This window comes from Gadus macrocephalus, chromosome 6 (genome assembly GCF_031168955.1).
Source record: "Gadus macrocephalus chromosome 6, ASM3116895v1".
NCBI lineage: Eukaryota > Metazoa > Chordata > Actinopteri > Gadiformes > Gadidae > Gadus > Gadus macrocephalus.
In genome coordinates, this window is record NC_082387.1 from 16,486,600 (window position 1) to 16,498,641 (window position 12,042).

A 12,042-nucleotide genomic window follows, 5' to 3' on the forward strand; every position below is an offset into this window, starting at 1 on the left:
TGATGTGGATGTGTGTGAGCCATGGTAGAATGTACTGTGGGTAGATTTGCAAGATTAGCAAACCCATGAATGTGCTTTTCCTGGATTTGTTTTGCCATCGAGAGATAAACTTGCAGACTAGTTGTGCTCTGAACTTTGAGTAATAACCACCAGATCAGCTCAAAGAATCAAATTGTTCCTGTGTCTGTGACCAGAGCGGGAACAGCTATGCAATCGCAGCTTTATCTCTTTCTGTTTATCCATTGGTGTTGAGGTTGAACTATGTGGTATTGGTACATTTAGCAAATTAAACTCCTAAACAAACTTGTTCTTGTCCCACTTCGATTCTTGGCTCAAACAATAACAACATTGTGGCATGGAATGGCAAAAAATTAAGAAATGCCTGCCCTGAACGGTGGTCTCTCGCTGGACAACACTCAATGACAATCCGGTGTTTGTAAACACATTCACATCAGGGTTAACCCCATTAACCCTGCCGTCAAGGACAGCAGGGTTAATGGAATTGGGGCTGAAAAAGAAAAACTACAGCCACAAATATGTGTTTACAGCAGCGACCGTGTACAATCCTGGCTGGTTTGTTCACAACGGTCCAATTCTTTGCTAAGGGAAGGGTTGAACCTTTGATTTATCGTGTACGGTTCAGGCTTGCCAGAGGTCGTTCTGTTCAGAAAAAACAACTACCTGTGGAGAGAAACGCAATTATTCTAACCCTGTGTCGTTGGCAGGTTCAGACTCATTGTGCATGCTTCCCTTGGACGGTGAGAGTGAGATTCCTGGTTCTATTGTGGGGCTTCTCTCAGAACATTAGGGGATGTGGAACGGGTTGCCAAACTGGGGTTTTCTGATTTCCTTATTTCGAGAGAATACATCAGCGATAAGAATGCTTGTAGAGAAGGTCTGTGGGCAAAAGGTAAAACGGTTGCACGTGATGAACCCACACGTGTGAGACGTCGATGTTGAAGGATCGTGACACTTCATTCTACACAAAACAGCAGTCTGTTTGTATAGAATTCCCTCAGCAGGCCTTCTGAATCGGCATTCTGAAAAGAAAATGAGGCAGAGGGGCTATATCTGGTGTCTCTTTGAAAACTGTAATCGCATCCTGATGAACCTTTGGCCCTGCAAAAAAAGAGATTCATAATTGTGGGATTCACTATCATTAAAGTCATCTCTAATTCTCTAGTCTGTTCATGTATTCTCTGGAATTTCCCGTTCAGCTTCAACGCAGTTCACCCTCTAAAAAGGCCAGTGATAGTCCATGGAGAACACCAGCTGAATAATTCCTTCTGCTTTTCTTTCAACGTTTATGAAAGAGATTGTATGTTCCTTTCCTGGAGTTTGGCGAACTTACGTATCGTCCTGTTGCATGTTTCTCACGGCAAAACAACCCATCCAGAGCCCGGAAGAGCAGACGTAAACTGTTTGAATTGGCGGAGGGGGAGCGCGCTCCTCGCATGCACCATGCACTCCGACTGTGATTGTGTGTCAGGTTGTGGCAGCGTTGTTTACAGCAGATTGCAGTGCGGTATGTGCTGTGATCTGTCGCACTGCGGAGGAAGGTCCGGGTGGGCCGCGAGGTCCAGCCCGATCTCACTCCGAATTGATGTCATGGTAATATGAGGATGATGAATAAGATAATATAAGACAGTGTTACCTGTTTTTATGTAAACGTTCAGCCTCATTTGTTAATGTGGAACGTCCCTTTTGTCATGAAGGTCAGAAGTGCTCTGCCATCGTAGATCAACGGAGTTCACTAAGTAGAAAGTGGGATTACTTGGCCCTCTACTTAAACTCGAGGGTTCCCAGATTTGGTAAGACCGTGATCACTCTCGCAGCAAAAGTCGTACAACACTGCCCTTATTATGTAGAAATAGTCATATCAAATTAAACATGAGAAACTCCGCTACAAGCACATATAAGTCATTTTTACACAGACCAAACACAACTCAAACACCAAGCATATTAATTAGACAAATAAGACAAGTAAAAATAGGTTGGAGCTTAAGAGGTTAAGCGTTTTCTAATTCAAAATTACATTTTACTAAACGTAATTTGATAAAAAAAAAACTGTCAACATTTGGTCAACACTGAAATTATCTGCTGATACAAAAGGTCAAAGATAAACAGTTTATCCCCACTTGTGTTTTAATAAAAAATGATTGTCATTATAAGTTACACACTTATAATAACAACATTACAGGAATTTATTCATTTATGAGCACGGTTGATATTAATGCCAGCACATGTGATCTGGAGGTGGTGAGAGTGGCTCACGTTAACCATTGGTTGAATGTCAGCCACTCATGGTAATCATTACCTTGGACAGCAACAGTTGGATTTCCCCATGAACTGAGAGCACAGAGAAAGTTTTTTAAAACAGCCCGTGTCCAGTTGTACTGCTCTGGTGATACGGCTGACCAGCTGTAGGTCAAAGAGACTGTGCGTGTCCAGGAGGACAAACAAGAACATCAGGAAATAAATGATAAATGACTCACTTGTGACTCATTTACAATTTTTTTAAATTATTTTATTTGTGATCCAAAAGTCTAATTATAACTATATAAAATAAATAAAATAAGTTATAATAATAGTAGTAATAATACTAACAATTACATAACAATAACTTTGTTTATATATTATTAGGTTTTTGGCGAAGTGTGCATTAGACAAAAGTATTTAAAATGCTTAAATGGATGTATTTTCTCACAATGAACACAGAATGCAATTTCTTTGTAAGTCTTTCTGGTGGCCGGAAGTCATTGGAAAACATCCATCATAGATGGATGAGATCATCTCCCGTAGAGATATTTGAAAAATATTCGGATAGACAATTCTATTTGAGGAAGACATTTTTCTGCTCGCTTTAGTTAAATTCAGATATGATATTTGTTGACACACAGCTTACACACGCACACATGCAAACACAGTGTGTTTGTTTGTTTGTAATGGTGTATGAAATCATGAAGTCATCATGGTGATGGGATTTAGGGCCCGGTCAATGCAGCATCACTGTTACGTCACCGTGGCAACAGGAAGGCTCTGCTTTGCCTGTTTTGGTTCCTTTAGTAAACATTCCTTGCTGTAATGTTGAGAACAGTACAGCATACGTCACCACGGCGACAGGAAGGCCCTCAATGCATTCAGGCTGCTGCTCATTGATAAATCCCCATAGGAACACCACATAGACATCCATAAACACCAACACCTGTTGTCATTGGCCAGTGATCAGCTCTATTCAACTAAGGGTTCAAACTTGTGAACCATGAATATACAATGAATCATAGCTTAAGCACAATTCTAATTATTCACTTCCAAGCCATATGTGTTCCAAGCCACATTTTATAATTCTTTCTGGAAGAACAATATTGGGTATTATCCACATTTGTATTTGCCTTAATGTAATGTAATGCATTTCGGAGCTTTCTTGACCTGTACCAATTTATTTTAGCACTAACTTTACAAAATAATAAGAAAACTATCCATGACATTAAAGCTTTTGTAAACTCAAGACATTTAAAATACTGGGTAGAAAAATATACAAAAAGCAATCACATAAGTACCCAGTGAATCAGAGAGTAAACAGATCCCATTTGTAATTACCTACCTTGTTGATCATATATAGGAACAGCCTAATATGGTCATATCCGAATGGATAACATGTCGTGGAAGCTAAGAGGATGGATAAATTAGGTTTTATTAGTTTTCATGTAGGGCTTTTCATATCCCTCCCCCCCACGGCTTTTAAACATGTTGAACATGTAACCACTGTCACTGATGATCAATGGAGGATAATAGTTTCCTCTAAGACAATGGCGGGTGTTGCATATTGGCCGTGACCAACATGCCCAGGAGCCTAATTCATAACATCCGAATTGCATAACATAACGATTACTTTCAAAGTCAATTAATGTAACTGTCATAAATCTGTATATCGGTTAATCATTCTTTTTAGAAAAGGTCATAAATAATAGCAATTACAGCATTCAGTCCAAAGTCATTCTTTTATCTGCTTGCCAAGCAGCCAAGAAAACATAATTATTCATTTAATAATGATTTCAGAACAAAATACACCAATTTCTGAGGCAATAAGCAGCAAATGTCTTGTATTTAAACTTCATGAATGACCTGAATGATCCATCGATTGTCCTAATTTGATTATACACATTTTCTGTCGAGCGATACTCGAGTAATCGTTGCAGCCGTATAACATCACTCAAAGACAATGCACCCCATACACTCACAACCACCATCACTTCCTCATGCCTTAAACAACACATCCCAGTAGAATGAGAAGAGAACATAATCACTGCTCAGATATGTGTCGAAATAGACAATTAATATCTCATGTACCAGTGCTGACCATGTATCGCATCAGCAAACAGAAAGGCCTGAATCTCAAACTAACCATATATTTTCAGAAATTTCAGATAAGCGTTGCACAGAAAGAACGTCTTAGACCATCCACAGCTGCTGTGCATCCAGATGGATGCCTCATAATCCAAAAAAAAACAACAACTCCCCTTTATCCCGCTGACTTTTGGGACACCTCAAATAAACCACAACTCGGATGACTGCCTCCAGCTGTGGGCGTCGTCCAGCCTCTCCAAAGTCCCTCTCCTTAAACTCACACAGGGCTTTTAAAACACTTCAGTGGATGGGGATAGCGCGTGACGCCGGACATCCTCTTTACTTTGAGCAGTTGTTTTTTTCATAGCCGACTTCACAGGTTGTATTGGCTCACCTGTTTTGCCACCCGGTCAAACAGCTAAGAATGAATGCCTTTTCCCACACACTGAACATCGTTGACTGTGCAAATAATCGGCTGTTACCTTTTTGATTCACTGAATTTGAAGAATTAGCTTGTGCGTGCAAGAGGAAAGTGCTGACAGATGCCGTGCTGATGAGGTGAAACGGCAGCAGAACGACATTTGGAGACGTGACAGGAAAATGGATGAAAACCTTCCCGTGCTTCACTGCTTTCGGGGAACTGTTTAAAAGTACGCTGTTCGGCAGCTTGTTAACAGGTTAAACAGCAGTGGGAAAAGACAGATACATTAACCATTCAGGGCCCTGTAAACTTTCAACCCTCAAATACAATCTGTTCTATTTAACCTAATTCTACGCTCTGAACCAAATACCAAAAGCCCATTGGTTCACAATCTGGGTATCACATCCAGCACGGTGCCTTGGGATTACAATGGGTCTTGTGACTTAACCATTCTGTGGTTGTATATTCATGGTGAGCTACATACCAGGGCCGTTTCCCAAGACCGGGCCATGAATACTGAATAGCTGGGCCATAATGTGGAATGAACACATTATGTGCTCCACAAGCATTTTCATTTCCCCTCTCAAACAGATGACTTATCTCACACAGAGCACCCTGAACAACACAGGCATTTTGTTTTGTTTTCTGTCGGAGCAGGGGCCATTCCGACAACGTATGTTATGTCCGAATGTGCCCATTTGTTTCTTTGTACGTTTTGTCACGTACACTATACACATGCAGGTTCTTTTGAAGCGCTTTTTTTTTCGAATTTCAGAGACTCACTATGAGGGTAACAGACTAAACTGAGATAAAGGATATGAATGCAACTTTGGGACACTGTCCCAAATCATAAAATCTCAAATCTTGCAAGAAAAGAGGCATGTTGATAATATCAAGAACAACACTTTATTATTTTCACAGAGACAACCATCCAAATACAGCTCCAACCCCGCCCTCGCTGCCGGCCCTCCCTGACCTCTATCCCGCCCTGCCCTGCGCCTGCTGGGCTGCGGCTCTGGCGGCCAGCCTCTCCTGTCTCTCCAGCTCCGACTTCTCCCTCATCTCCTTCTCCCTGATCACCAGGTGCTTCTTCTCGTCCTCCCAGGCCTGGACCCGGCCCCCGTAGACCTCCAGGTCGGCCCGCTCCGCCGCCGCCAGGCTGCGGGCAGCCGCCACCGTCACCAGGGCCTGGAAGGAGGAGGGCTCCACCCTTCCCTGGCTCTCCAGCTGGCTGCGGAGCTCCTGCAGGAGTCAGGGGGGGGGGGGGGAGGGACGGACAGGAAGTGGAGGACAGGAAGTGGAGGGTTCACGCTGATGATCGTCAAACTGGACCGCACGACATGACTTTGTTTAAGTCGTGTTGTCTGTACACTTCATTGAGGTTGAGATTGACTGAGTTCTAACTGTCTAAAAGCTTTTTCATTCAAGAATCACTCAGGTTGGGAGTTAATAATATTGTCAAACGTCATTCCTCAATATGTTAATTAACGAAAATACCATGAGTGCAAAGGCTTTATGAATGTACTTGAATAATTAAACTGTTGCACAGCTGCAGTACATCAGGATGGTGCACGACATACATGAAGTATGAGAGCATAGAACGGCAAACTGTTTAATAGTTGTAACTGTACGTCAGAATGAACATATCCCAAAAATATGACTGGAATTAACAAAGAACCAGCAGCAAGAAGAATGGGCTGACGTTAACTTGGCACCAGCAAATATACACAAAAACAACCAAAAAAACTCCCACCTTGAACCTGCCGACATAGTAGGGGAGTTTAGCGCGCTCCTCTTCGTCTTCCTCGTCGACAGCGATCTCCTGCTTGCCCTCCCCCTCCCCCTCCACTTCTTCTCCAGACTCCTCTCCTGACGAGTCGGAGGCGGGGCCAGAGGACAGATCCTGGAGTACCTCGCTCAAGCGGTCCAGCTGGGATGCACAAGGAGAGAGAGACGGGAGAGTGGGAACGAGCAGAGAGGAGTCGTCACACGCTCAATCACCTCAACTCCCATTAAAGGTATCAAACCACCGTCGATGACGCTGCGCTGCCCTAAATGAAGGTTGATTTGTGAAGGGGCAATCCTGTCCATGGTTTACTTTAGGGATCGACCGATATATCGGTCGGCCGATATTATCGGCCGATATTCGCGTTTTTTTTTTTTTACTTGTTCTACCTCACCTGTTTTTAATATTTGTTAAATATTGTTCATCTACTTGTTCTTACTTGTTCTACTTCACCTGTTTTTACTATTTGTTAAATATTGTTTTTTATATTGAAGTTCAATAAATGTTCCTTTAAAAAATAAAAATAAATAAAAATAAAAAAATCGGCTCAAGAAAATCGGTATCGGCGTATCGGCTAAGGCTGATGAAAATATATCGGTATCGTATCGGCCCTAAAAAAATCGGTATCGGTCGATCCCTAGTTTACTTTACCCGACATCGGACATCATTACCACAAAGATCCTTAAAATATGAAATATGAACCATTTAGAGGGGGGAGGAGGGGCTGCAACACAAATCACCCTCGCACAGATTAGCCTTATTCTCATTATCTTCAACGTCCCCTATTCATTCTTTTTCGGCACCTCACCCGCCCTGAACATTGCTTTTGGGGGGGTTTTGTTTATCCCACATGCGTCGTTTACTTAATGGTCTTAATTTCCAGACTTTCTATAAATGTCGTGTTCCTTTCTCTGACTCATCACCACCACCTCTTGCCATCAAAACATCATGTATTGTGTCTTGTGTGCGTGCTATATCGGCATGTATCATTTATGAGGGTATAACATTAGCATATTCTGCACATCAGGGGGGGCAGAACGTGCCCAAGCCAGTGTAAAACAGTCACAGCCGATTACAATACATTGCATCACCTTTGAATACATATGGGTGCAAATAGACATTCCTGTAAAAATGCCTGCAAGATGAAGTATTGGAAAAAAAATAATATATATATATATATATATGACTGAATGTTTTATCTTATATCTTATTTAAAGTATTTTTTGGTATTCAAAAGATTTTTTTTTGACACAACCTGCAAAATAGTAAATAACTTAAAGTGCCAGTTTCCCCGAAATGAGGCTATCCGGGCAGAACACAATGCATCGTGGAAGTCAACCCTGATGTCATCTTGGCTTCCACTTGGCTGGCAATATTCCCTGTGTCTGGGTGTGTTATCCGTGGCCTCTACTCTACTGTGCGCCACGGCTCCGCCACATGCAAGATGTTCTCTGTTTACGTTAATGCTGATGGACACTCATTGGCACCCTGTGGCTCCTCCAAGATCTCATTAGACCAACTGGACAGGACGAACGCAATTAAAAAAAGACTGCCTGCAGGGGTGCTTACGTGCGCAAAAGTAGAACGCGCACATGTGCGTATATGTGTGTGTGTGTGTGTGTGTCCCATCTCTATTTGTCCACCTGTATAGAGTAGTAACAGACTTCCTGGGCTGTCATTGTGTAGTGTTGGATGTCTGTAATGTTATTACTATGAAAGGCTGCTCTTGAGCCTCAATAAGCCATGCACTCGACACCAAAGATCATTCCATTCAGTGTCTGAAATACACACACGTACATACGGAGGATAAAGGTCTCAACATGAGTGGATCAAGAAAGTACACACACACACACACACACACACACACACACACACACACACACACACACACACACACACACACACACACACACACACACACACACACACACACACACACACACACACACACACACACACACACACACTTTAGTCCAGGCATTACACCACCAAAGTAGTTCTTTGGTCTAGTGTGCCCAGTGGCTGATATCTTGAAGATCTTGTTCAACCCAATAAGATACAAAAAATAACGTACTCGATAATCGTTTAATTATTCCCAATCCCAAGTGACCAACAACGTCGTCAGCCGAACGTGCGGTACGAAAGCCAGGCAACGACGCTGCCTCAGAGCTGCCTCTCGTGCTGCTTTCAAGCGCTTACCGCGTCTTTGGAGAGCTTAGCGTCACCAGAGTCCTCGGCAGCGACTCCCTCCATCACGGCCAGGGCTCGGCCCAGGTAGCCACGGACCCAGCTCAGGGGCATGCCCCGAAACACCGCGTTGACGCCCATCTGCATCTCCACCTTGCCTGCAGCAACACACAGACTGCAATGAGGGGGCAGGCGAGTCGCTTAAACAGTGGTCCCCAGGCCTAAGGACACTGGGTTCGACTCCCCAGTGTCTACGGCCTTATCCAGTCGTGCCCTCTGTGAGCTACAGGGGACGAAGTGACCAGCAGTGTCCCGAGTCCCGACGGCGACTGTTTGACACAGACATCGCCCATCCCGTTACCCGACCCTTAACAACAGATTTGTGAATTCAGTGCAATTCGCTTTGGATAAAAGCGCCTAAACCTAATATGACGTATTCATAGTAAATTGCATTTAAACCACGTTATTTCGTTGTGCTAAGACAACTGCAGCATAATAGATGCCAATATGGTTGTGTGAGGGGCTAGAAAGATGGAGAGGGCACCAGGTCGTTACGCACCTATGAAGGTATGGCCGAGCAGTCGAGCGCTCATGCCCAGGGTGTTGCTCTGCTTGAGACCCACGATAAGCAGGGCTGCTCCCAGCGCCCGTTCCTCTGCCATCTGAGGCACACACCAACACACACACACACACACACACACACACACACACACACACACACACACACACACACACACACACACACACACACACACACACACACATAGTTATTGCTACTACATAAGCATGCTTGACCTTTTAATCTCTACATCTGCTATTAGACCTTCCAGGAATAATAAACCAATGTGGCAACGGATTCAATTCTGAGTTTATTCTGTTGCCAAGTCTCACTGCGCAGCAATGGCAGACTTATCATGAATCTACTTGCAAAGGATTTTACAGAGGTTTAAATTGCAAACATAATTTTCCAATGGGGTTGAGCTTTGAGGGTGTTTCCACCATGAGGACACCAAAGTCAGTGTTCTACTTACGCTGAGCGAAGGCTTGGTGGCTAGGTAACCACCAATGGCGTAAAATGACAGGGTCTGTGTGGAAGGAAGGTCAAAGGCCTCTTGGAGCATCACCTCTTCAACGACAGCACATGCACCTGTGAATAACACACAAAACAACAACACTTCAGTAAGAACCGATGTCGGTCATTTGTATTTTATCAAAAGCGCTTTACATGTAAAAACATATCTTACTCTTGAAGTCATTATCCTTAATGTAAGAATCTATGAGCAAGTTGAAGGTAAAATCGTCTGGGAAAATGCCATACTGCACCTAAACACACAACCACAAACAAAGCAAAATGACACAAAAAAAACGAACAATAGTGAGCAATGGGGGAAATGTGTAAGCTTCTGTAGAGAATATTTGGATGACTGTTTCTGAAGGGTATACCTTGTTTTGGAGTGTATGCAGGGCTTTGTCGCGAACACCATATTTCATACATTGTCTGACCCAACTGTGAACCGTCCAGTCTCTGAGGTACCAGCAGTTTGGGCTGTGACGAAACCTTGACGGAAGTGGAGAATTTAAAACGTTCAGAGCTGTAGAGATTAGCTGCGTAGAAGAAGGTGGTAGTATTTTGTTCTTAATTCTGAAATCTAGACACCACAGGTTGTTGTTTTGTGAACAAATGTGTCAACATAAAAGGGCCATTTTAGGTTTATCCAATCAAACTTGAGTCAACAACATAAAACAGAATTTGAAATCCTGAGATAATCCCTCTTATATAATGAGACACTGTCATGTTTAATTGCAGACTGATACGATAAAGAGATGAAAAAGGACGTGATGGGGAGGATAACAGGCCTGTGATCATATAATGATACAGGGTGCAGACTCTGGGATTCAGAGTAAACAGGAAAAGACTGGGGGTACCACCGCACAGCAGTCAAACCACCATGAACATCGACAGAACAACAAAGACAATGTAATACACAGCCAGGGCATTAGAAATAAACAGAACATAAAAAAGTGAAGTGTGGATTTTCTTACTTGTAAAGATAATACTCTGCTTGATCAACTTCTTCTTTTGACGATATATTGTCTACAAACTGTTGGACAAAAGAACAGAGTTAAAATAGACTTGAGGGAGAAGCTTTTTGGTCAGTAAATTAAAAATGTTGGTTGCCATTGATGACATGTCTGGTCATCACGATACGATTCATTTTTAAAATTCATACACACAGGCACATTATTGTGATCTAGATCCATTGCACATCTTACCCGTGATATAGTCAGAGAGCTCACTGGAAGCTTCTTGTCAAACGTCCTGTCCATAAAGTTGGCCAATAAAGCTTTAAGATGAGAAGAAAACCAACACAAATGTATTCAATTAATGCATTTGAATTGCACAGCATGGACAATTTATGCATTTTGGAATAAGACTAGATTGTACTGATGGCAAGGGCAAACACACCTTTCTAGGATTGAGTCATTAATTACCCTCGACATTTTGAGGAGGATTGTAAACTCAAATCTCTGCAGATAATGGCACACTGCCACCATGTGTTGATAAATACTATTACACACATGTGTTTCATAGGTTTCAAGCAGCTACATGTAGTACTCTTAACATATTCTGGATCAACAAAAGGTATATATACAATAGGCCTACTTCTATAAACGGAATGCAATGAAGAATAAGTATAGGCCTATATACATACACAAAACGTTAATATACACAACGTCTACTATTTGCTGGAGAGCTTATTGGGCTAAATGGCCGCAAAGAGAAGGTGCCTGACATTCATAAAGTGTGATCCACTAAAGTGATAACGTGGATAATCCTTACCCAGGTTCTGAGGATCCTTCTCCATTCCTTCCCATAGTTTTGGATCTGTGTATGCGGCTGAAAGCAGGCATCTTCTGGCTGAAAGGGCAGAACATACATTTTACACATTTTACATAAAAATTGCAATGGTAGGATATATATACATGCATAGGATACATCATAGGCCTAAAATGACTTAAATTAAGACCGTATATTAGACTAGTTTAATTGACATTGATGGCAGATACAGATCATCCAACAACAATAACTGAGGAGGGTCACTTTGCTTCAAATCATTCGTCCTAGACCGGAGTAAGCTAACAACACCACAATATGAATAACGCTCAAGACATTACTATATATTTGATTGAGATAAAGGCTTTATTCACCTGTAAAACTCGGAGTTCGACATTTAACTTTGACAGCTGCAGTTAAACAGCGTTGGACGATGGAGGCCGCCATTTTTGGACAGTACCATTC

The 12,042-nt window shown here is 42.5% G+C and overlaps 1 protein-coding gene across 1 annotated transcript; it reads right to left on the reverse strand.

The window, feature by feature from the left end:
* Nucleotides 1–5,655: 5,655 nt before the first annotated feature.
* On the reverse strand, nucleotides 5,656–12,042 carry mrps27 (mitochondrial ribosomal protein S27). The gene is made up of 11 exons (XM_060054553.1): nucleotides 11,952–12,042; nucleotides 11,584–11,661; nucleotides 11,016–11,086; nucleotides 10,785–10,843; nucleotides 10,185–10,299; nucleotides 9,986–10,064; nucleotides 9,773–9,888; nucleotides 9,301–9,403; nucleotides 8,754–8,899; nucleotides 6,522–6,698; nucleotides 5,656–6,010 (listed from the first exon to the last, which is right to left on the reverse strand). The coding sequence occupies exons 1-11, from the start codon at nucleotides 12,022–12,024 to the stop codon at nucleotides 5,747–5,749; spliced, it is 1,281 nt and encodes a 426-aa protein (XP_059910536.1). The 5' UTR covers nucleotides 12,025–12,042; the 3' UTR covers nucleotides 5,656–5,746.

Coding starts and splice junctions, on each gene's coding strand:
- mrps27 (XM_060054553.1), bottom strand. CDS start 12,024: ATGGCGGCCTCCATCGTCCAACGCTGTTTAACTGCAGCTGTCAAAGTT. Junction 6,699..8,753: donor CTAAGCTCTCCAAAGACGCG/GTAAGCGCTTGA, acceptor TGTGCATCCCAG/CTGGACCGCTTGAGCGAGGT. Junction 6,011..6,521: donor ACTATGTCGGCAGGTTCAAG/GTGGGAGTTTTT, acceptor TGACTCCTGCAG/GAGCTCCGCAGCCAGCTGGA.